General features: G+C 43.3%; 1 protein-coding gene across 5 annotated transcripts in view; it reads left to right on the forward strand.

Moving 5' to 3' along the window:
* PRR5L (proline rich 5 like) overlaps nucleotides 1-25,224 on the forward strand; it is a 79,169-nt gene that overhangs the window by 15,897 nt on the left and 38,048 nt on the right. For 2 of the 5 annotated variants that reach the window (XM_054827125.1, XM_054827129.1), the window contains exons 1-3: nucleotides 10,659-11,003; nucleotides 23,171-23,441; nucleotides 24,835-24,915. In XM_054827125.1, the coding sequence (XP_054683100.1) occupies nucleotides 23,272-23,441; nucleotides 24,835-24,915 (251 nt within the window). In that variant the 5' untranslated portion in view covers nucleotides 10,659-11,003; nucleotides 23,171-23,271. The other 3 variants (XM_054827127.1, XM_054827128.1, XM_054827126.1) reach the window with 3 other exon arrangements.

Below are 25,224 nucleotides of genomic sequence, written 5' to 3' on the forward strand. Positions count from 1 at the left end.
ATTCTCCTCCCATCTAGAGCAGGGAGGTTTCTTCCAGAATACTTTCTTGGCTGCATCCAGCACCCTGCACTCACCTCCTTCTGCAAATACGATCTACATGATTAGCTAGAACTGAGTCAACACCCCCAGACTAGGGCACAGGATACACGAGGATTTTATTACGAGTTGGGTTTCCTGGAGGGAAGTCCAGCTAAAGAGGAGGCTCGCATTCTCCCCAGTCTATTGTTCAGACAGACTTGGACCCTGGCCTTTTCTGTTTATTTATTCAGACAGCCATCTCCTTGCATACCAATCTGTATGTGTACAGTAAACACTGGAAGCTCATTGTAGTGGTAATAACACATTGCAGCTACAAGAATTCACATCTTCCCTGGTCAGATGTTAATCTTGATTCTTTCTACCCTCTTTTCCCTGCTGCCAGGCTCATGCAAGAGGGTAGGTGCAGGCAGTCTGTGTCCTGTGCATACTGACTGTCATTCCCCTGACCAGCACTGCTGCATACTGCAACTTTCATCAGATGAAAAAAATATCTTTATGTCAGCAAAATGTCTTTTTCAAGGGTAATGGAGGTGACAGAAGAAGAGTTCATTGCTTAAACTTACACATTTATAACAGAGGAAGACTTTTTTTTTTGTTGTTAATTTTATGACCACTGTGTGTAGAGAAGGGGACAATTTAGAATCAGATTATGGCTAGTTAGGATTGACTTCATTGACTTTGCAGTTCAGGCTGTGGTTACGTATTTGGCAGCAACATAGCTTAACTCATGTTAACCCAGTTATTTCTCTTTGTCTCCTCCCAGGAACTTGTGCCATCCTTATGCCATGGAGTTTTCCCCAGCAAGACATCTGCCCTTCGCAGACTTTGGAAAACATAGATGTGAAAATAAATTCAAACACATCTGCAATTGCAGAGGACAAGTGATTGAAGTGCAGGAAACACCTCTTGCTAACTTTAACTTTGCTAATACAGGTAAAAATAGCGGTGGAGATAACTGAGAAAAGTCATCTTTCCATATGTCTTTCCTGTTCCTGTGGTCCATCCAAAGCATCTACTTTTGACTACTGCTGGAGGCAGAAGACTGAGCCAAAGAGATCTATTCTGGCCATTAATATGTTAGATTGCCTAGTAACCAAACGCAAGCTGGCTGGGGTCCCTGCTAACCTCCCTGAGCTGAGATTTATGCAATCAGATAGGTTCCCTATTTCCAGTTGCTTGTAACAATTGTACAATTAAACTAAGCAAGCGTCTGTCAGTGGTAGAACTACTCATTTTTAAACAGGTCGATCATTCATGGTGAAAATGGATCTGTCGGACAACATGTAGCTGCACTTGCTTTTGCCTCTCACTTCCAAAATCACCTGCCTAGGCCTGAATATCACCTCTCCCTCACTAAGCAGCCCCACGTGCTAGGTGCAGCCTGATCCAGAGTCCCTTCATAAGGCACATTCCCCAGCTGCAGATGAATACCACAGTCTGTTGCTCTTTGTTGCATATGTGCCTCATTTGGTAGACCTCCTGGCCCATGATGTAATGCAGTGCAAGCCCAGGCATTGCTTTACTGAGGTCTCATTAAAGCTATTTTTTTCCACAGTTCAGGACTGTGCCTTTCCTTAGCCATGACCTAGCAGATGCACTTTCTGTTGCAGAGGGAGGATGTGAGAGAGGATGCCTGCCCAGGGCATGGTGCGCGTGGATCCGGTGACTAATAATCCAGAGTAAATTACTGTTTACTTAGAATGTTTTTGCTGGTTTGATTTCACATGTTTCAGCAAGGTGTGAAAATGGTGGGGAAGGGAGGAAGGGAGAGAGGCAGGGAAGGAAAAGAGGCAGGCTGTTTTATTTGCTGAATTTTTTTGGTTGCAAAGCCAAAGTGTTGTCCCTGTGTCTGTTCCAGTGAGTCGGCACTACACACATATGCACACAAAATCTGGGATTTCCTTTATGAATGGCTGAAATTCCAGTCTTGCCTGGCAGAAGGGTAAGTTCCACATAAAGAACAGTCTCTGTGGAGAGTTTTTGAAAATAAATCATAAAACCCGAGAGACGAGAAAAATTCCGAGAACTGGAGATGTGTCAAACAGATTTGCCTAGATTGATATTGGCGCAGTTAGGATATGACTCTCTTCCCCACAAATGCAGAGCCCTAGACACAGATTCCACAGCTGGTGCTCAAACACCCATGTTAGCTCTCTGGAGGAGAGTGTGTCTGTACACACAGCCATTTGGCCACCGTACAGTATTGCTCATAAGCAATATGAACACGTGCATATGGGATTCTCTAGTTAAATACATTTAATCTGGCAATCACAAGCTGAATTCCACAAGTGCACAGGCCCTATTAGCTTGCAAAGACTCATGCTATGCAGAAGATTGATACAGTCTGCATCTTCATTTAAGCAGCACTTTTAGCGTCTTATATCCTTCCTCCTGCTTTACGGTGCCTTGGTGGTACAAAGGCTCTATCTGATAACAATAGATAATTTGGGATCAGAGGCATCTGATAACATGGAGGAATACTCCATGAAGCTATCCTTCACTTTACCATCCACATAACTACCACAAGCTGTGCATATTGTGGGTATTTGCATCTTACTCTGTATATTCAAATGCAGTCCACCTTTAAATGTCCCCATTTGTCGACCAAGCCTTCTCAGCCTATCTAGATTAATCCTACAGTATAGCCTCACTGTATGCATCACTTCTATGCCAGAATTCACTGACACTCCTGCGCCAGATGAGAGCTATTCAAGGAGTTTAATTGGTCAAGAAAGAGGGATATAGTTACAGAGTTATAACTCACTAATTCTGGCAGTCCCTTTTTCTGTATAGATAAACTCTGAATGTCCAAGAGGTTTCTTCTCTCCACTCACGCTCCTCAGCCTTCTCCCCCACAGCATGCCATTCCTGGACAGACAAAATAAGATCTTTTAGCTACTAAAGGCATTTCCAGTTTGGCTCAGCTTCTGCACTGCTACATCTGTAAGAAATGACCTGGCATTTACAGTGGGAGTCAAGAGCCGACGAGTAAATAAGCACCGAGCTGTAAACCCAGACTATGGCACCCAGCTGCGTTCTGTCATTCCTCCCTTTTTCAAGGAAGGCAGGATCACCCCTGGGAGGTGAGGCTAAGTTGTCAGCTACTGTGCCAAATTAGTGGCATATGCCACAGGACAACAAATGAGAAACCTGCTCTGAGGGGAAAAGGCATGTCTGCTCATCATCCCACCAGCTGTGGGACGGCTGGGAGGGTTCAAGTCTCTCCCACATTCTTTCTGAATATAAATATTGACAGAGCCACTGTGATCACTTCTGGTGCAACACATGATTTCTTCTTGGCCCCTGACTAAACTGTTTCTTGTGCCAGTCAGCTCAGGAGGGGAACATGTCCTTCTGCTGCGTCCACACAGATTTGTTGACTTCAGCAGGCTCTGACAGCTACATCAAAGTAACAGTGTTGAATGCATTTAGGTGTTTTAAGGAGGAAAGTCTGTTTTTTCTCACTAAGAGAGCTCTACCCCTGGTCATGGCTTTCACTGTGTTGGAGTGCTTCTGTCCCTCAGAGCATAGCATGGTCAGCAAGTGAGGTGTAGGAAGTGAAAAAAGGACAGACTGAAAACCAACAGATGAATCACAGAAAGTCAGGGTTGAATAAAAGAAGGCACCTTAGAAACCTCCTGTAATTACAACAGCGTGATTTGGCATCTATTCACCAATAAGAGTTATCTAACACCTAGTGATTCACTTGTTTTGCCGTAAGAAAGATGTCTTATACCGTGTGCATACTTTTTTGGATGTGCAACTTTGAAAGACAATATAACCCAAAGTTGTTGCCAGCAGACAGCTGATACATGAAATATCAGACCTCTCCGCAGCTGGTAACTGAGCCGTTGGTCACCTTGCCAAAATTACCTACCACAGTGACCTCTTTCCTGGCACAGCCTCCAGATCTTAAATGACCTGCAAGTGAGCCCATGGAGCAGGCTCACAACAAGGCAGCACACATGGCAGAGAAGCTTGCAGTGCTGCATTTGGGGCTTTCCTCACACTAAGGGCACACACTGAGGTTCTCCTGGGCTCTTAGGCTGGTATCACTGTGTGATTCACACAACAGTGGGTCCAATTGACTTCTTCCAATGCCATCAACAGAACAGAGTTAGGTCAAGCTCCCCACGGGGAGTGAAGGCAGTGTCATTTTTGTAACCCAGTTCATCTTCCTTTCTGTGCAGTCACGTAGGTATTTGGTGGCACAAGGAAGGGACAGTGCTGGGCAGATCTAATGGCCAAAGCCAGTGTGAGGGTGAAATGGCCTTTTTCAGTGGCAATCACAGCTAATTTCAGTGAAACTATGATGTGAGAAACTGCAGTAACACAAAGACTGGCTGAGAGCTGTGGTGGTAAGTAGAGAAGGGCGGGCCAAGACAGGGATGGAAAGTAAAAGGTACTGCTTTCAATGTGAGAGGTGAGGGCAATGCCATTTGTAGCACTGTTCTGCATAGATGTGATTGAAGATTCTATTTTTGAAAGCTGGAGGAAAAGCTATCACAGTAATTTTGATATGAAGTGACTAAAGTCAGGCTGAGATGTATTGGTCTGTGGATAAGTAAGGACATTATTTGAAAGAAGACACACAGAAAGTATCTGCAAAGTTTAGACATTGAATATGAGGACCTAGAGAAATAAAGGTCTCAGTTAAAAACAATGCCCAAATAAATGTGTATAGGCAGGGGTGGGGCAGGGCATTTATAGTATAGTATAGCAAACTGGAAAAGAAAGAGATATGACTGGAGAAGAGAGTACAAACATGCACTGCTAATTAAACTGGTTTTGTGCATGTGAAATTACCTGGAGACAAGATAAAGGAGAAGAAAAGTGACCAAAAAAAAAAGCTGACCCTTAGGAAGCTGAAGGAGGATACAATGATAAAGCAATTAAGGAGGCAGGAAAAAACACAACAGGACCATCAGGGAAAACAAATGGCAAAAGGACAGCCATGTGTTTCAAAAATGGCTGACATGTCAGAGAAGATGGGAACTGCTCTGAGGACTGGCTGAAATGTGGTATTTAGAAAATGTGACATACCACTCTGATGCCTAAGGTTGAAGATAGCTTAGGATGGATGTATAAGATTCCAAGTAATGAATTTAAACACTCAGTTTACTGACCTTTGGGATGAAAGGTAAGAGGGAGAAGGAACAGATGGAAATGCGGGAGAGACAAATGAAGTCAGGAGTAGGATGGGAAGAATTAAAGCAGGAGCATGGAAAGAAAGGTCTGTTCTGCTTGCTTGTGACCTTTGGAAATTTATATTATGGTTTCTAGAAGAGGTCAATATAAGGAAGACTGGTTGTCACTGCCTTCGCCTGGCTACGATTTGTGGTGTGAGTGCAAAGTATCACACACAAACATGCTTTAGTTCTTTTCTTCATTTAGATCTTCTCTCCCTGTGGGGCTAGTTTGTTTGTCTTCTCCTCGGAGGTTTGCCACTGACGTGACAAACAGTGGTCTACAGAGGAGGAAGCCTTAGAAACACAGAAATTAGAGATGGAAAATTCCTCAGTAAAAGATCAACTAGCCCACTGTGCTTGGTAGGCCAAGGGATAAACACTAGCGTTGTGCTTATTTAAAATACCGCAAGAAGAATTCTCCCAGAGCAACTGCTCCACCAGGCAATGGATCTTACAGCCAAGCCATTGTAACAGCACTCATCCTAATCTTTTTGCCTTGTTTCATCCTAGTTTCTCCTTCCTCACAATAATAATGCTCTCACTTCTGTAAACCCAAATAGTTGTTCTCCCATGGTGCCTACTTTTTGTAGCTTTGTGTCCTTCATGCCACACACAGCTGTATTTAGCTCTTTCAACTCATATGACAGTGTCTCCAAATCAATCCTCATCACTTTTATTTTTTAAAAAAATTCATTCCTTTACGTTTGCTGATGTCTTTTTGACAAGAAGATGTTCAGGACTGAATGCAGTATTCTAGGGGGTTTGCACTACTGTACCACTAACAGAAGCCTTTGTTACAGTTTCTGTTTATGAACTCTACTATCCCATTGTTTTCTTGTTTCTGTTTCCCTCCCCCCCTCATCTCAGATTACAGGCATGTCTAATTTACTGTCTGCTCTCCTGCTATTTTAGGTCTCTCTCAGCAGTACAGCTTCTGAGAATCCTTCTTCCCAATGAATAGCTGTGATTTGAATTATTTTTCACCAGATGTAGCATAGCTGCATTTTTCCCTGTGGAATTACATTTTATTTCCTGAATATCATTTGTGCCAGAGCTTTGACTTGTAAAATTAATAGAATATAGTACCCTCAGCCCCCAGCTTGGAGGTGTTTCCCTCTGTTCCCCTCCCCAAGCTTGAAACCATAAAAATTAATATTGAAAGACAACTAAAGAAAAAAATAAAATTATTTTGTTCTCTTTGCAGGAGTTGTTTAAGCTTCACAGCATCACTGATACACAGAATTTTCTCACTACAGCCCCAAGAAAAAGGTGAACAGCACTGTTAAATAATCTGCATAATGTCACTGAGGACTGCCAGACTTCTTGTCCTCACTGTCTGAGCTGGGATAGAAGCTCCCAGCTTACCCCCAGCTGTCTGCCCCACACTCCTTCCTAGAATCTGCAAGGTAACTTCAAGTGTAGCCACTGCCTAATCCTTTGCTGTCAAAATCATCCACTTTAGCTGAGGCCAATTTTTTCTTGCTTGCTTGTGGGCCCGCTCTCTCTCTCTCTCTCTCTCTCCCTCCCCTTGAACACCTGGAGCAAATACATTCTATCCCAGCAGATGGAAAGGGAAAGAAAACTTTGATGGGTAGGATAAGAATAAACTGAAGGAACAGTAACCTCTTAACCTGGTTCAGCTGCAAGCCTCAGCTCTTTGAAAATTAGTGGCAGAATTAGGAATGCTCTTCAGAAATAGTGACTCTGCTCATTGCCCTCCTCTTAGACCACACTGTAGGTCTTTTCCCAGAACTCATTTCTGGGAAGCACATGATGCTGAAGACCTGTTGGATCACACAGCCAAAGCAAAGGCAATATGTTTTGGAGTCAACCCATCATCAAGTGCATTATAAAGCAAACCAATAAAAAGGTCACATCTGTTAGTCACAGCTCTGTGGTTTGGCTCTTAGTGAACACCAGACTGTGTGAGAGCAGGACGTGTGTGTCCTCAAGGCTCTCTTGCTATAGAATGTGCTGCAGAGAGGATGTGTGGTGTTGAGGCTGAGTGTCAAAAACAAAATTAAGGCTGAAGCTATTTTTCACATATCCGTTCATTATATAAATGTCTGTAGGAACATCATTGATGTTGTCAATTTGCCTGCTTTTCAGTTCTCTGAGACAATGCTGTAGACTTGAACGAGGCCACAGAAGTCAATTCATCTCACACAAAGCGCACAGCAGTCCATTTGCACCATGTACTGGCTTCAGTGCTGAGAGCAGACGTCCGTAAATTATCACTTGTGTGTGTAGGCAAGGAGTTTTCTTTTGAAACCATATTCTTCTCTTTTTGCTTTAACCAAAGCTAAAGGGGAAAAAGAATCATAGAATCATAGAATGGTTTGGGTTGGAAGGGACCTCAAAGATCATCTAGTTCCAATCCCCCTGCCATGGGCAGGGACACCCTCCACTAGACCAGGTAGCCCAAAGCCTCATCCAACCTGGCCTTAAACACTTCCAGGGATGGGGCCTCCACAACTTCTCTGGGCAACCTCTTCCAGTGCCTCACCACCCTCACAGTAAAGAATTTTTTCCTAATATCTAATCTAAATCTACCCTCCTTCAATTTAAAACCATTACCCCTTGTCCTATCACTAGATGCCCTTGTAAACTGTCCCTCTCCAGCTTTCCTGTAGGCCCCTTTTGGTAGTGGAAGGCTGCTATAAGGTCTCCCTGGAGCCTTCTCTTCTCCAGGCTGAACAACCCCAACTCTCTCAGCCTGCCCTCATAGGAGAGGTGCTCCAGCCCCCTGATCATCTTCGTGGCCCCCTCACTCCAACAGGTCCATGTCTCTCTTGTCCTGGGGACCCCAGAGCTGGGCACAGTACTCCAGGTGGGGTCTCACAAGAGTGGAGTAGAGGGGCAGGATCACCTCCCTCGACCTGCTGGTCATGCTTATTCTGATGCAGCCCTGGACACGGTTGGCTTTCTGGGCTGCAAGCGCACACTGCCGGCTCATGTTGAGCTTCTCATCAATCAATACCCCCAAGTCCTTCTCCTCAGGGCTGCTTTCAATCCATTCCCCGCCCAGCCTATAGTCGTGCTTGGGATTGCGCTGACCCACATGCAGGACCTTGCCCTTGGCCTTGTTGAACTTCATGCGGTTTGCATGGGCCCACCTCTCCAGCCTGTCAAGGTCCCTCTGGATGGCATCCCTTCCCTCCAGTGTGTAGACCATACCACACAGCTTGGTGTTGTCGGCAAACTTGCTGAGGGTGCACTCGATCCCACTGTCCATGTCACCAACAAAGATGTTAAAGGAGCTATTAAAAGTCATTTTTCTCATCTGTCAATCTAAACATAATTCTTTTCTCTTCAGATCCCTTTCACTGCAACCCTATTCAATTTGGGTAAGTTGTAGGGCAGGATTTACCTTACCTAACTTTGAAAGCTAGGTGTGTTTTGCTTAATTTCAGATAGCTAAAGTTAGGTAAAATGAATCCCACCTAAGTTTTTTATTTCTCTCTTCTGGGATAATGTTTTTAATGGTCTTTCTTGTCTGCCCTTGCCATATATTAAAGTCTTTCCAGGACCTATGCTCCTGTGTAAGATAACTGGAGGCTCTCACTCTCAGTGACAAGGACTCTTTCCTTTCCATAGAAGCCTCACTTCTTCCTAATGAGGATATCCCAGAGGACATCCCCTTTCCTCCCAGTGCGGTGGCAGGGGCCTTTTCTGTTCTTTCTTCCCTCTTTTCCCACAAGCAGGAGTCCAGCCATACATCAGGACGGTCATGGTAAGTCTGTGTCATGGCAATGTTATCCCTCGGTGGTAGTTCTGAAGCTAGAACCACATGGGTATGGCGAACGGCTTCCCCCTCGTAAACCTGGAGTTCCACAAGTCTGCATGTGCAGGTATTTGTCCCATGCCTGAAACATATTGTCAAGTTTTGATTCATAACCATGTGAGTTTAAATTTGGGGAAAGATGCCAGCTTGTGTACTGGATTTTTTTTTTTAGAAAACCTGAGAATTTCTCTCAGATGGAGCATGCCACCTTAGCAGGTACGTCAGGTCACCATTCTCTTCACCTGTAAATTCCTTAGGATCTTTGCTGGCCCATGAAGAACAGTTCAACTATGATAAATCACACCCTTGCTTCTGCAGTCAATCTACCCATAGTGGCAGTCACTTCCCAGGTGTATCATGAGCCAAAGATTGAGACAACCACTCGAACTCCACTTCAGCAGTGTTGTCTCTGAACGATTAGTAACTGTTGGCTTGAAAAGCAGCTGCAGAATGAATGACAACAAGCACTTTTAATTGTTAGTAGATTAACAGATGCACTAAAATTTTATGTGCTGGATAGGTATCAACTCTCATCATATGCCACACCAGTCTGGGACAGGAAACATGGTTTTGTATGTGTTCATATAGCTTGCAATGATGTCCTGTCTGCAAGCCCCAGGTACTGATTTCATGTTCATAGTAGTAAATCCTATTTGTATAACTGGTAGTAGCAATGGGCAGCAGGCAAGGTTCACAGTACCTCAGTGAGTCTTTGTTTTACACATCTAGAGACAGAAAAGGAGGAAGAGAGGCATGAGAATAACTCTCCTACAAACACATATGGCAAGTGTTCTCATCTAAGTTTGCTATGGATATCTACAGAACAACTTAAAAGTGTTAGAGGATCCCAGCATGGCCAATGAATTAATATACTGGTTCCAGAGTAGCATCAGCTTTTCTTATTTTAGGACTAGATGCAATTCAGTTATAAAGTTACAGTTTGAATTCTCCTAAGAAGCAGTGCACTGGGTTACAAAGCATCAGCAGTACTGTGCATAAACTAATTCACAAAAGCCTCTTAAGCAGCTAGAGAAAACAATACTATTTTACAAATTTGGTCCGTCTCTCTTAAACACCTAAAAATCTCAGTGCTTTAAATTCATGAGTAGCTCTTCAAAAGTCGGTGTCACTTTTTGAGTTACATGTTCCATGCGATTGCTTGCTGACTGCAACTAATTGCGGCTTTTTAATCTCCTTAAGGACCCCGAATTACACGTGATTTCTTTTTTTCAGCAGTTTCCTGTCTGATACCTGCTGCAGGCTGTGACAGCTGAACAGAGCAAACTGCACGGGGCTGCGGCTGCCAGAGGACCCTTGAACCGTGAGATCAAAATAAAATAAGCCCCATCTTTAAATGGCTCATCCCCTTCCCCCTTGCTGCACTTTTTATTGGCCATAACGACCCGTTTCTTTATCTGTAGCTCGGTGTGAAGGCACATTCCGCGCCCCGAGCCAGGCCTACGAGGAGCCGCCAGCAGGTCCAGCATCTCTCGGCCGAGTCGGCGAGACCCTGGGAGCGACCGCAGGCGGGGCTGCGGAGGCCCCGCGGGGCCCGGGCCGGCCGGCCTGCCCCGGGAAGGGCCTCGGGAGCCCCTCCATCCTTTCCCTTCTCTTTCTTTCTCTAAAGGTCAGAAGAATTTAAACTTCCTGACTCTGCCGGGTCGGGGCGGGCTTCTTCCACGCCGCAGCGGGGTGGGAGGCCGGGGGAGGCAACCCCCGTTGACCCCGCGAGGCCAGGCCAGGCCGGCCCGGCTCAGCTCGGCCCGGCCCGGCCGCCTTTTGTCTCTGCTGGGAGGAGCCAGCAAGAGGCAGATTGTAAAAATAAAAGGCTGGCCGGCAGCCAGGAAGTGTAAAATTCTGGCCGGTTGGTGGCAAATTTCGCCAGATCGCGGCGAAGAGGCAGCACGTCCGTCCGTCCGTCCGTCGGTCGGCGGCGGAGGGGCGCGGAGCAGCGCGCCCCCCGCAGCCGCCCGCTCTGCAGCCCGGCGGGGGTGAGTGCGAGAGGCGCTGTCGGGCGCTGGGCTCCGCTCGGAGCGGGCTGCGCGGCCGCGGGGGTTTCGGGGGCGGCCGGGCGCGCCTGCCCTGCCCGCGGGGGAACCGGAGCTGCCATCGATGCCGGCATCAAAAGGGCAGCGTTGGCGGTGCGAAGGGGATGTTTACCGGGGGGGGCGGCTTTCGGAAGGGAGCGGGCTGAGCCGGCTCCCCTCGCCCGGCGGTGTCTCTGAAGCAAAGCGCAGGCATTAAACCTGGGTAAGTTCTCCATTTAAAAATATTAAAAATAGACCCTCCGGTTCCATAGTGCTGCCAAGTGAGTCATTTTCAAACCAACTGTCTCAGTCTAACCCTTCCCCCCAGGAGATACAATAATTCTGAAACCGGGGGTGAAGGGAAAGAAATTTCTCTCCCCTCTTTCTCTAAATAAAGTGAATTAGCACGTAGCTGCTGCAAGAGGAGACAAAAGCCATGAGCAGCAGGCCACCTGCTTAAAAAAGTGAAGTGTAGCTCCATCGCTTTCTACCCTCGGGCCTCTCCCCCATGGGGATACCACCCGTGTTTCCCCGACAGGCACTCAGAGCCTCTCTGCCCTAGGAATATTTACAGTGCTTTTCATTTTCATGGACATAATCTACTTTTTGGTTCCTTCAACTGCCAAACCCTTCCCCTGCCACCTTCTTCTCTGCAGGACATCAGCCACAGCCATGCATCGTGCCAGCAGTGACCGCAGTCAACGCAGCTCCTGGCTGTCTATGCTGAAAAGAATAGTCCAAAGCACCGCTATTTTTTTCTGCCTTTTTTTAGTCATATGATGATTTGTTCATATAAGTGGGCTGTCTCGACTAGAGGGATTTTTTGTTTGTCAGCAACAAGAGCTGAGCGTATTTATAGGCAATGCTGCAATTTTGTGGTATGAAAAGTTTCAGTTATGCAGAACTCATTGGTACCTGGATCAGTGTACAAGAGCTGTTTACATTTTGCATATGGTGCTGTATATGTATGCATATTTAATGTATATACCCATAGATCTTAATTCATAATGAGGCAGCATGCATAAGACACAGAAGCTGATCTGTAGGCTATGTAGTTTTTTTCTAAAACATGCCACAGTCCAACTGTGCAATAGTCCCTAATGGTACAGATAGATCAGCAGAGGCAAGACATCGTGCTCTCCTGGTAAACTGACTTTCCTGAAACTAGGAAACTACCTAGCTAGGGGTAAAATCCTGTCTCTGACCCCTGTGAAGAACTTTGTTAGCATTTTGGCAACAAAAAATTACATACAGCTGAAAATATGTGCAGCATGTTGTGCCAGCTATTTTACAGCCATGTGAAGGATGTTAGGTTTGAGAACATGAGCTGTGGTAGCAACCCAAACCTAATGGCATTTCTATGTAGGTAAGTGGAGAATCATGATGTAAAAGCACTTGCATTCTCTTTTTGCTGTTTAGATTAAATTTCTCCTATTAAAGCTATTTATATTTTTTCAGCCAAGAGAGACCATTGTGATTGACCTGTCACATAGGGTGCGGAGTGCTGAGAGATTCCCGCAGGTTTGCGACTTTTCTTTCAGATGTAAGAGATTCATGAACTTAAAAGTGCTACCAAAGTACTGAACTAAAAAAGAAAACATGATTTTCTTGTGTTCCAAAACACAAGAAAAAGCAGACTTCACAGCCTGAGTAAATGAAAATTTCACAGTAATCTAAGACAATATACGCTCTTGATACACGGTTCATAGACAACGTATGGCATTCTTGCTAAGATTTTAGTGCCATGGACTTCTGTAACATATCAGAGAGAGGAAAATTCTTGGACTTAGGTTGAAAAACAGCTACTTTTTGGTGAAGAAACATTTCCAGAGGTGGATTATTCCATGGTTGTCTATGATGGGAGCGTCCTGAATCTCTGACTGAAATAGTTGTCAAGTCAGGTATGGTGCATTGCACTGGGTTGTACATGGATGGTACCTGCAAGTACCCAAGGATGGGCAGGGAAGTTTAAGTGCACCCAAGCCTGTATGGGAGTCTTTTTTGCTATGTCAATTTAATAGCAATATTTCCTTTTGACAGTTTTACAGTGGAGTTAAGGTGACAGTTTCACATTTGTCTTCAGCCGTCAAGATAAAATTCTATGTAATTCTTTTTATGCAACGTGTTTGGGCTGTCTGATGTCAGCTGAGATTCTGATAAGACTTCTAATGCTCACTTTCAAACTTCAGATAGAACACAGGTAGTGTTTACTGACTCCTCAATCCCTTTTGGAAGAATTTCAATTCCCTGAATTTCCAGCAACTAAAGACACAGAATAGGTGAGATATTTAACCTTTTATTTGATAAATAAATAGATGTAGCTTTCATTCTTATGGAAAGAGTGGAGGAATGGGACTTGAATGCATCATCAAGGGCTTACAAGTAGTAGGCAAATAAGTACTAGAATTGTATCCTTTTTGTAACTTATCTTCAATTACTTCAGTTTTCATATGTGACTTTTCTAGGCGCCTGTAGTATTTGTGGGTTTTTTTCCCCATAATGTATTGCCCTTTGTACTCATTGTTTCTGCTGATGTGAATTCAAGCATAAATATACACTAAGTATGTGCTGGGTTCCAGGGCTTATTCAGTAGGGCATAACAACCTGTTCTTACTAAACGAGATGGGGCTAAGTGTGGCTCAGAGGATGGAAGATTGTGCTGAGGATTTTAGCAAAAACCCGATTATACTAGAGCTAGCTGAGGGTGGGGCATGATGTATAAGCAGGCTACTTAACTGCCATGTTTTGTAGCCCCAGGGTTAAAAATGTGGGGCATACTTATGTTTTTAACAACAACAGGAACATGAAAACAAACAACAAACAAAAAGCAATAAGTGTGAAATGCAAGAAAGCACAAAGATGATAGATTGTCATTCTAGTTGCAGCAGAGATAGTACCTAAAATAATTGCAGTTGCTGACGATTGTTTGATTTTGATGAAGTGTGTCCTGCATGCTTTCTGATTAACATTCCTAGAAAATTAAACATGTTACATTTAGACTGATAGGACTTTTTTGTTTCTGAAACTGTGTTCTCCATGCTTCTGCCTGGCATCTTTAAGAAAGCATCCCTGTGGCTTTCCCTTGTTTGTTCCCCTCTCCTAACTTTATGAATTAGTTTGTGAATTTCACCACATTTGACCAAGGAAGGAAGGGTATAAAAGCATAAAGTTACTCTGAGTTTTGTGAAGATGTCTTTAGAGCCCATGCTGAAGGAAGGGCTCTTGGTGGGGGTTAGCTCCTCGTGCACACGTGAAATTCAGAAGGGAACATGATGTGGGAGAGCAGGGCTGTTTTAGTTCTGCTGCTCATGTAGCTATCAAATGTGAACAGTTTACTTGTTGAGCACCTATGGCTTTTATTCCTTTTAAATACAAGCCAACAGCTTCTTCATATGCTAAGCGAAACTGCTCTGATCTCTACAGACTGTTCAATGTACTTTGCAGTTTGTTTTGAAAGAGTTAATACATGGATTTCCTGAATTTTGCAGCAGATACTACTTGGGAGTTATTGGAAACAGGTTGAAGCTGCTAAGTTAGTTTCTGTGTTTGAAAACACATTTGTCAATTCAATCCAAAGGTCTTTTCTACAGTAAAAAGTTTGATAGCTTACTTATACTTGTGTCATTCAAGTGATACGTTCCTTGCTAGTTTTGCTCCAGTAGGGACGCACTTACTAGTGCATCTATTAAATGCTGTTCCCAACAGTGGAAGGAAATAACTATTTGTGTACAGGCCATCTTTTTTTCTTGTTTTCATGCTATGGCTTGTTCCCATATAGCTGTACTGATTAAAAGTCATTCTGGTAATCAACAGAGTTTAAGACTGTTAGGCCTGGGAATAACATAGGCCACTGAACTGGGGGCCTGAGCTCCTTGGAGTACTACTTTCCTATTAAATCAGTTGTGGTTTTTAGAGTGTAACAGCCTGAGTAAAGTGTTGCTATAGAGTTGGAGACAAAGCAATGGTGATTTTAACTCTGCTGTCTGAAGCAAGCTACGTCTTGGTGGGTGAAACTCAAAAGAGGGATGCAGATAAGCTTGCTGCTTAAAAAATCTGTTCTAGCTGCCATGGATTAGGGCAGTACTGCACTGAGTTCATTTTGAAAGGATGGTTACTGTAGCTGTCATGGATGCAACTTTACGTAATAAACTGTAATGCTTTCAGTAAATCAGAAAATGGTGGTATATCTCCACTTCCCCCTCTCTTATCCTTTCCTGCTCTCTGTTGGATGGGGTTCTTGTTTAACCAAAGAGGTAAGTGCCTTTTCTCAGTCCCAATCCGGTCCATCAGTTTTATGATTCTGAAACTCCACTGCGTTTTTGCTTCTTGCCTTTCATAGCTAGGTTTTTGGTGTGATAGTTGCTTATACATGGAATACAATTTGTTTCAACCAGATTAAATCAATTGTTGGTGCATCTAATTCAAATTTGTCTCTACCTTCATACTGATCAACTGAAGTTTGAGGTGTTCTCCTCTGTTCTCCACCCAATCATTTCAGAGTGTTTTGCAAACATGTGGCATCTTTTAATAGCCATAACAATTTTCTCCGTTTTTGAATGATGTGCGTCCAAAGAATTAAGTAATGTTTTTGAAATAACAGAAAACCTGTGGTAGAGAACAAAATAACGTTGTTGTCTTAGATACTACTCTTATATTACAAAATATTTCTTTTTCTATGTTCTTTGCTATGACCTGATCTCTTTACATTGAACTGGCTCCCTCTGTGCTGTTACTGATTTCTTACATTTTTTCGTGAGGAAATGTACTATCATGTATGTAGATGTGAAGTAGCAGTCTTCTAACCAGCCATCAACTCTAAAGGGGTTGCAGTGGTCTCTGAATTACAGAGAAGCTTCTCAGACCATGGTGGGATATAAGCAAAGGTTTTTTCTCCCCCTCGTCTCATATATTTCCTCTCACTCTAAGCAGAGTTTCACTTTGAGTTTCAGGTTTGCTTTAACCTCAGGAACTCAAAGCATAACTAAGTGAAAACCACTGAGTTTCTTTTCGAATGTTACATGGCTTTGCTATCAAAGCCAAGTTAGATCTCTTTGTGAATTTGTTTGAGATGTATTATGAATAAAGGCATAATGTGAGTCCAATTTGAAAAGGGGATATGCAAAAGGTGGGGGAGGAAGGCAGGGATGCTGGGGTCTCATTTGTGAAGACAGATGTGTACTAGGAAGATAGGGAAGGTGAGATCTTGTTTTGAGTACTCAAAGAGTAGCAGTAAAATTGTTGGATATATGGGTGCATACCAGAGTGTCAACACTTCGTATTGAGACGGCTGTTTTCCCATATTCTGTTGATGTAATTTCTTTTACATACTTCATCTCATTAGTTAAAATCTATCAAGTTTAATTAAGGAACCAAGTTGCTGCCTTCATGGTGGGGTAGCCCAGCAAAAGAATAATAATAAAAAAATGGACACCTTTTGGTGTTGAGTCAGCTTTGGAAAGGAGAGGCAGATCAGATGAATCCTTGTTCTCTCCAGCTCTGTGGAATAATTTGAAAAGCTTCATTGAAGGAGCTTAGAGGGATGTTTTTGTTTGGTGAATAGGCCTGGCCTGGGAGGTGTAAGACCTGGGTAAGTCACTTCACTGGCTTTGCAACTTCATTTTCTCAGCCAGAAAATGGAGATAATTACTTTTACTAGTAATCCTCCAAGAGCTCTCGATGAAAGGAGCATTTGCAGGACTGAGTGGCCCATCCACCCGGGGCTCAGCCTGCCTGGAATGCCTCAGGGCTTTCCCATGGTGCAGGGTGGGGAGGGCAGGCGGGAGGTGTGGGGCGGGCAGGCAGGCAACCCCGGCAGCGCTTTGCACTGCACACGCAGGGGCCAGCCAGGGGCTGGCAGGAGACGTGCAGTGGGGCTGCAGGTCATGCGCTTTGGCTGGCATGTAGCCCGCAGGGAGAGCTTGAGGAGTCACCTTGTGTTCCCCCCTGGGACAGCATCTGGGGCACAGCCAAATGAGGTGCTGGTGGAGCAGTGTTCCTCTTCCCACCTGGATGCTGCCCTTGCGCTGAGGAGTAGGGGCATGACCCTTGAGCTGCCTGGGGCCTGAGATCCCCGATCAAAGCTTCACTAGGGTTTCCCCTTCCAAAATTTCTGCGCTGGTTTTGTTGGTGGGATTTCAGAAACAAGTGGCGTTAATATATGGGTGATAGAAGCTGTCTTTTAAAGTCTGCAACTTGAATCAATCCTACTGACAAGATTGTCAGACCTGAAGGCTGGTCTTGCACTCTTCCATTTGCCTTCCTACATTAGGAATGTCTCAGCATGGGCTGTGCTCCTGGTGCTAGCATGAGCACACCTGAAGATACACTGTTCCTTTTGTGAGGGGCGGATCACAAGAGAAAGTATCTGCATTTTTCCTTGCTGTTTCAGGGCTTGACTCAAACCATATTAAGACCAATATTTAGATTCTTATTGTTTTCGATGGGCTGTGGATTAAACACTAAAATTTTAATGGGTCAGATTTCTGAACATGTGAAGGCGTGAAAGGATGAGGGTGTACGAAGGACCATGCCTTGAGATTGGGGCCCAGACTGCCTCCAAAATTTTTGACACTCTTGCTTTCAATAACTTCTGACATACATCTAAGACACAGGTTCTGGTCAGTGTTAACCAGAAAAGACCACTGTTAGTTACTGAATAAATCTCGATTTGATTATCTTTGCTCCTTCTGAAAAGCAGACCTTGTTTATTTTTAAACAAACTGAGCAATTGGGGGCTATAAGAGGAACTGAATGTGTTGTAAATTTAACAGTGGCAAATGCTGTCTGTGTTTTTGTAGAATATAAACTAAGTTCATGCATGTGCATATGTAGTTGTGGTGACCTAAAAGACTTGAAATTACAGGTCGTGGGCTGCTTTTCCACCTCTCAGTATGGCTGCATTACAAATAAATGAGAGATTTTTGTCAGAAGTAATGTCTTCAGATCTTGTCAGTTGAGCTCAAATCAAGGATTTTACCAATGACATACTTTGTTGAGAATTTACTGGGCTGAAAGGAGAATCAGCTAACAAAAATCTAGGTGGTTCTCTGCATATTTTTTGTGTCTCAAGTAGGATGAAACTGCTCATTATGGGTCTGTAGGCCTAATACAGTGGGGGATTTTTCCTAAGATTATGCTTCTTCCACAACCAAAATCATTACAAAAAATTCTGGTGCATGTTGCAGTATCCAGTTTGTGTATTTTATGGTCATAGGTCATCAATGTCACAACTGGACAAAGCACATAAAGGAGAGGAAAATGGGCAAGCGGTTATCTTTCTTCATGAGGGGGCTGGATTTTTACCACTAAAAAGAGTTTAAATGGCAAAACATCACCCTGGATAGCCCCTCATTCTCTGTTTCAGACCTGGGAAATGTTTGTTTGGATGAATTGAGGATCCTGTAATTTCTCCACTCTCCCTTTCCCTCCCTTGTCATCTGTTTTAAAGTTACTTTTTGACTTGTGACTTTTTGGTATGAATTTGGTGTGAAGTAGTGTTGGTGCGAGTTTTCCTCTAAGAAATGAAAACAGTTGTAGTTTTTGCTGCCCTATTACTTCTATTAGCGGCTGTTGCTCTGACTATTGCAGAGAAAGCATCAGAGGAATTTAAAATAGTCTGTTCTTTTGTTAAATCTTAGTAATCATGGGCTTTTTGTTTGGCCCAAGATTATCATGAAGATTCATAATTTGGAGGAATTGCTGCCAACTTTTTCTTTGGGTTATTCTTTCTTTAGTAGAGAGAGATCTAGGTATATTGCCTGATCTTGCTTTTCCTCCAGACAGTATTATGGTCTGTTGGGAGGGAAAAGTCTTTTCATGGAATCATTTTAAAATTATTTCTCTGTTGGTTTTCATGGTTTAAAGAAAACAAATTCTAAAAAATTCCGAGCTTGATGACTGTAATGTTTTTATAAATGCCTGTGTCTATGTACATTGGAAAAGGATTTGTGTTCATGCTTGATTCTTCTCTTTAAAGGTTCAGATTAATCCTAAAAGTGTTTACTCAGATGTGATGAATTACAAGTGGATGCAATTACATTGTTGTCAGATTGACTCATCGTCCTGCTTCGCTCCGCCAGTTGAGAACATTGACTTCCAGCTCTGAAGAGTTTGCTCACTTGAAGACTTGGGTTTTACACAGATGACATATGTCCCTTGTTAGAGATTTAGAGGTTTTTGATAGCTGGGTTTTGAGATGATAATCAAGGATAAGAGAAAAAAAACGACCAGCGGGTAGGACAACTGGAAGGGAAGGAAAAGGAATACCTGTCTCTCTGACTTACTTATGACAAGCTTCTTGCCAAAAAAGATGTGCAGGGTCAATATGTGAGATGAGGAGAGTGGGGAATGTTTTAGAATGTATCAGCTGGCAACCAGTTTGAAACGCCCTGATGCCACCTAAAACATTGCCTCAGCAGCTGGAGCATGTGGTAGTGAAAGATTGTCTCAGTGTGGCTGTATCTCCTAAGCAGTCACTCCACTTCAGTGCCCAGGTCTTCGTGCCTTTTATAGTCGATGAGAATGTTGCTTGGTGGCTAGAACGTGCTGCTCCCTAGTGTCTCCCTTCACTCTGTATAAAAGGGGAAAAATAATAATTGCTTCTCTGTAAAGCTTTTTCTAGTTTTGTGGTTGATAAATAATAGGACTATGATTATTAGAAGTAGGTTTTATTTTATAGTCTTCTAAGACACTTTAATCTTAGGAAGAGGAGATTGTAGATATGAGGAACTTTGGACTGAAGGCCTCTAGGAGGATAATACCTGTTTCTGAATATTTCTGCGTAATTCTACGAGAGTTTTCATGGCAAACTGAAGAGGAAAATTGTTCCTTGCTGTACTCAGCATTTTACTAAATACTGTTCATTCCCAGTAGCTAAAGCAGCCTGAATACAATGAGGGCTTCTTACTAACCTATAACTACGTTAATGCCTTTCTTGCCACAAGGGTAGTTTCTCTCAGGAAAAAGCCAAAAAATTGCACACTGCAGAATGCACACCAGGGACATTGCCAACAAACTGCTAATGCAACTTGCCTGCGAAAATGAAGCAGTATTTACAAGACTGCCTTGCTTTGGGGAAAACTTTCAGTGGAAACTAGCTGCTGTGAAAGGAAAATCTGGTCTGAAGGAAGTTTGGGTGCTTTGTTGTACCTTCAGGTACACAGGATCTGCAAACTACTTGTGACAAGAGTGTCTTCTGGTAAATGCTCTGTTACTTCGAGCTTTATGAAACTCTGAGAATAGTTTAAATAGGCTGTGGGCACGGGGAGAGGATAGTCCTTGTCACAGACTTTGGCATTTCCAGTTCTGATAATATGAAGCTCAGTTATGTTTGAATACCATTTGGTGGCTAGCCTACCTTCAGTAACAGTTTGCTGTGCCTGCCAGTTACCAGTTTAGATAAGATAGGAGAGATTTGTACCTTTGAATCCTGAAGAAATGAAAATAAGATGCTGAATCTGGTCCTAAAGCTGAAGATCTTGTCTTACATTCCTGATGAGAACCTTAACAGTTGGACTTGATGATCTTAAATGTCTTTTCCAACCAAAACAATTCTATGATTCTAAAGTAAGGTTGACTTGACAGTAACACGGGGATTGCAGACTGGGGTTGGGGGAGGAAGGGGGAAGAGGGGTGTCTTATCTGCTCTTTGCATAAAGATCTTGTTATTATCTGTCTGTGTGACTTTAACGGAGATGAAGAAAAACAATGTGTATGTTTCCATGAGCAGAAACAAGCACATTCCCTTGGTAAGAAGTGTTCAGGAAATTTGTTGTGGGGCCCTGTGTAATGCCACAGTTCTGCTGTGGAATCAGTCTCGTAAATCCATAGCCCCAGCTCAGGAGAGACCTTCCTGATCATGGTGTTTTACTGCTTGCACAGAACGAGCCAAAGATTTTCCTACACAAACTTTAAATATATGGATATTAAGGCACAGAGCTGGTTCTCCCAATTTATATTTTTGAATTTAAGCTTTACCCTTGCAACTTAATCTAACTCAAATGAATATAAATGCAGCTTTATAAAATTATTTCATTGCTGGGGAGAAAGATACTTGTATGCACTTATGGCACCTGGAATAGTGATAGCAGGAGGCTTCTGGGCTAGCACAGGCATCTTAACCACTGCTTTCTAGCCCTGTTAAATACCTACAACTGATCTAAAGTAACACTTACATTGCATTTTATAGCTCTAAGCTGTTTTCCCTGTGTAAAAATTGTTAAGCTAGAAATGTTACTGCACTGCTAGGACAGGTGAGCTGTCACTGGTTCAGCTCCTCATGCTGTCAGCTTTGGAACTTGGAGATGACAAACATTGGCATAACAGAATATACTTACACTTTGCCTCCAGGACATCTTTTGGTATATTGTGGGAAAAGCCTGCCCTTAGCTCTCCGAGATGCTGTAGCTTTTTTCATCTGATGATTTCTGATGTGGTTACAATTGCCAATAGAGAAATTGCTGGCAGATTGAAAATGTTTGGGCAATGTAAAATGAACTGGTATTTAAAAATGCACACAAAAGACCCTGCTGATTTGGTTGTATTAGTTTACATTTATTCTTCATTTCTAAAACTTATGACTTTATATTTTTTTAAAAATTGGAACAGAGCAGCCACAGAATCAACAGATTGTTGCCCTTTCAAGCAATAACAGTGAAGGCTAAGCTCATGTCATGAAAGACTGTCTGGGCTTTGTCATCTCTAAAGACAGCCAGGAGTTGTCTAAAGACAGAAAAAAGTTGCACTTGTAGCCATGTTCCACAAAGATCTGTGCAAACTGTATTTAGCTTGTGGGGGAATAACAACCATATTTATTTCTTGAATATCACCAAGAATGATAGTATTGCATGTTTCTGTGCCTAAAAAAATGAGGTGTTTTCTCTGTGTTTTCTCCTTCAACTTCCTCAGCAGCAGGGTGCGTGGCGTCTGTGGCATAGCCAGGGCTTATGAGGGCTTCACGGTGGTTGATCAGAATCTGACAAGGCCATGTGGAGGCGAGGTAGCAAAGTGAGCTCAGTGTGAAATGGGGCTGGCTGAGTGGGAAGAAAGTGGTTCTGTTACATGTGAAAGAGTTAATTATGGTTTGGGGAGTGGAAAGAGTTTCCTGAAGCTGAGCACTAGTCGAATTAGAAGCACTGTGCAGATGATACACAACATACCTTTGGCTGGTCATCTCTCTTTTCACCTGATGCTGAAGATGTAGTGGGAAAGAGAAGATTTTGCTTTACATCTTTTGTGTGCCATTCAGTTACACAACTTTTTTTTTTTTCTCTCTCCTTTCTCCCACATCTCCACTCTCCAAACTGCCAACTACATCTACTGCTTCTATTTTTCTGAAGTGGGAAGACTTTGAAGTACAGAAGCTTTGCCAAAGTTTTTTTGTGGTTTTTATCCAAGCTAACTTCTTCTATTTCTGTGGTTTATTTGGGGTTACATATTCATCTATATGGAGATGATGATCAGAGTGCAAAATACAGGCATTTTGTATTTGGCCTAGCAATTACTTCTCATTCTGTAGAAAACAAAACACACATAAAAGTCCTGCTTACTCTCAAAATATCTGGTTATCAGACCTCTTTTGCAGAAGCTCCCTAATGTATCCTTTTTGTAACGGACTGATAACGAGTGGGTTTATTCCCTTGCATGACACTTCTCAAAAAAACCCCATTGTGTTTGTTTGTTTATCTTTTATTCCACTGTTCATCTTTTGTTCCTTTCTGGTGAAATAGTTTTCTTTTTCTCCAGTTTGTACTATTTTATACAGGCTGAATGGCTAACTGTATTTAAAAATATTTGTAAAGTGACTCTGGCCGAAGAGTTTGGGCACCTCTGTTCTTGCATCTATGCTAATTGAAATGGAATGCTTGTATTTCTGGCTGGCTGCGTTGGGTCATTATATAAGGGGCAAGATGGGATAGGAGGCTGCTGTTGAAGACGTCCGGAAGATTTGCCCAAATTTGCTGTTAATGGGATAGGATATTTTCACCCTTCCCCTCTCTGTTTTGTTCTTTTCCTTTCTCTTCACTTTGCAGGACTGCTTCAATTGCTTCATCGTCTTGCAATGCATGTCCATGTCACAACCTGACACTGTGGGGAACTGATAGTCCAAGGCTGACTCTTTGCTTTTGCTGCAGGCTGAGTCCTTGGGTTTGAAGACTTGACATCACTGAGACTGATGCTCGGACCTTCAAGAGAAGAGACTTTCTGACGGCCGTGCTCCACTCCACCTGACCCTATGACTGGAGGGTTCACCGTAGCTCCGTCCTTTGCTCTCCAGTTCCACAAGATGGGTTCATTCAGAAGGCCCCGACCTCGCTTCATGAGCTCCCCAGTCCTCAGTGACCTGCCACGGTTCCAGGCAGCCCGGCAGGCTCGGCAGCTCAGCTCCAACTCTGCCTGGAACAGGTGAGCAGGACCCACTGAGGCTGAGCTCTCACCCTGCAGCAGCCCCCTGATAAGGACTAATCTTTGTGCTTCAGACCATTTATGGATAAGCTTGTCTGTTTATAAGCATGCATGAATTTTTTGGCATGCCCAAGCTTTGCTGGCATTGAATGCATCTGTGGAGACGAAAAAAATTAGACCTAATAATGTTCAACCTGGTTTTTGGCCAATATTGTTCAAAGGTACTGTCTTGAAGTAAAACAGAATTGCTCTTTGTTAATAATTGTATCTTTTAAGTACCATTTAGGAAAACACATTCCTAGTACTGTAAAGGCCGGTTTCTTAATGCACAACAGGCATTTATTTGCATATTATGCAGCTTTTACCACAGTCAAGTTCCTCTGACAACTGCTAAGCTTGTGGGTTCTACCAGCATTTCCTATTGACAGCCAAATCCTGTCTGCAGTGTGTGGTATGCAGCAATGGCAACTGGAAAAACAATGTGTAGGGTGAAGAATGAGATGTCCTGATCTGATCTAATGGTCTGCTGCTACCAAATGTGGGTTTTCCCACCTTCCTTTCAGCCACCTTGCACCATCTCTGCGCCCCACAGACCCCTCTTTCTTGCTGACCTAGCTCGGCTTACTAAAGTCGCACAAAAGTAGCCCAGCAAAAACATTGCAGTTTTGTGCTAGGATAGTGAGCTGAGGTCTGTGAAGTGTGCAAACGCCATAACTGGCCCACAGAAGGGAATGCCCAGTAAGAGAATGACACCTCCTCTTGTTAGCCATGGCAAGCCTTTAGACCTGCTAAACCATCTTGTATGCTGTCACTTCATGACTTCCTCTGTGCTGGTGGGAGAAGTATGAGTTAGTAGATATTCCAACAGTGTCTTACAAGCATTAGCAGGGCTTAAAGTTGGGTCTGATTGAGGTGATGCTGGCTGCAGAACGTCTTCCAGCACAGCCAGGGTCCTGCCAGATGCTGCAGATTGAGTGGTTCCTGCTAGCATCACTGGATAATCCAGTGTGATGTGTTTGGCAGATATTGCCAAAAGTCTGTGTCTCCTCATAGCAACTAGCCTGCAGCACACAGCAGAGATCCCCTAAACAGTCGTGTTAAAGATATATCTGGTGTGAACGTGTTCTTCCTGAACAGTGTGCATGTAACAACTTTCCCTTGCTTACTTTGGGCATCACTTGAGATTGGTCCTGCTCTACCTCCCATGAGAGATGTAGGTAAATAACAGTGATGATTTCCAGGGGAGAAAGAGTGGAAGTATTTAAGTTCAATTAACCTCTCCACCCCATTATAACCACTTAGCTTTTGGCCACTAGCTCACATTGCGCTCTGTGTTAAATCATACTGGTGGCTGTTATTTATGGATGTTGTACTGTCTCATTTTTTTTGGCAGTGTTCAAACAGCAGTGATAAATGTATTCAAAGGGGGAGGCTTGCAGAACAATGAACTTTACACCCTCAATGAAAATATCAGGTAGGTTGCTGAAATGCTTGAAAAGGGATTTTTGTTTCTGCTTGTTTGATGTTTACTTGGTTTTGTTCCCCTGCAGAACTGCAGTTAGAGGATATTGGTTGGAGGAGCAGGGATTGAAGCAAACTTAAGCACAGCTTTGAGGTTTCAGGCTAACTTCTTTTTTGCTATTGAATGAATGGCATGAGACACTTGGATAATGTTTCTCTGACTTGTGTGGATGTGTAGCTTTGACAAGGACAGGATGTATATTGACTTGGTTTATAAGGATTTTGTCCCCTCCTAGGGAGTTTGCCTCTTCTGGCTGTGTTT

The sequence above is a fragment of the Grus americana genome, chromosome 5, assembly GCF_028858705.1.
Source record: "Grus americana isolate bGruAme1 chromosome 5, bGruAme1.mat, whole genome shotgun sequence".
NCBI classification, from domain to species: domain Eukaryota; kingdom Metazoa; phylum Chordata; class Aves; order Gruiformes; family Gruidae; genus Grus; species Grus americana.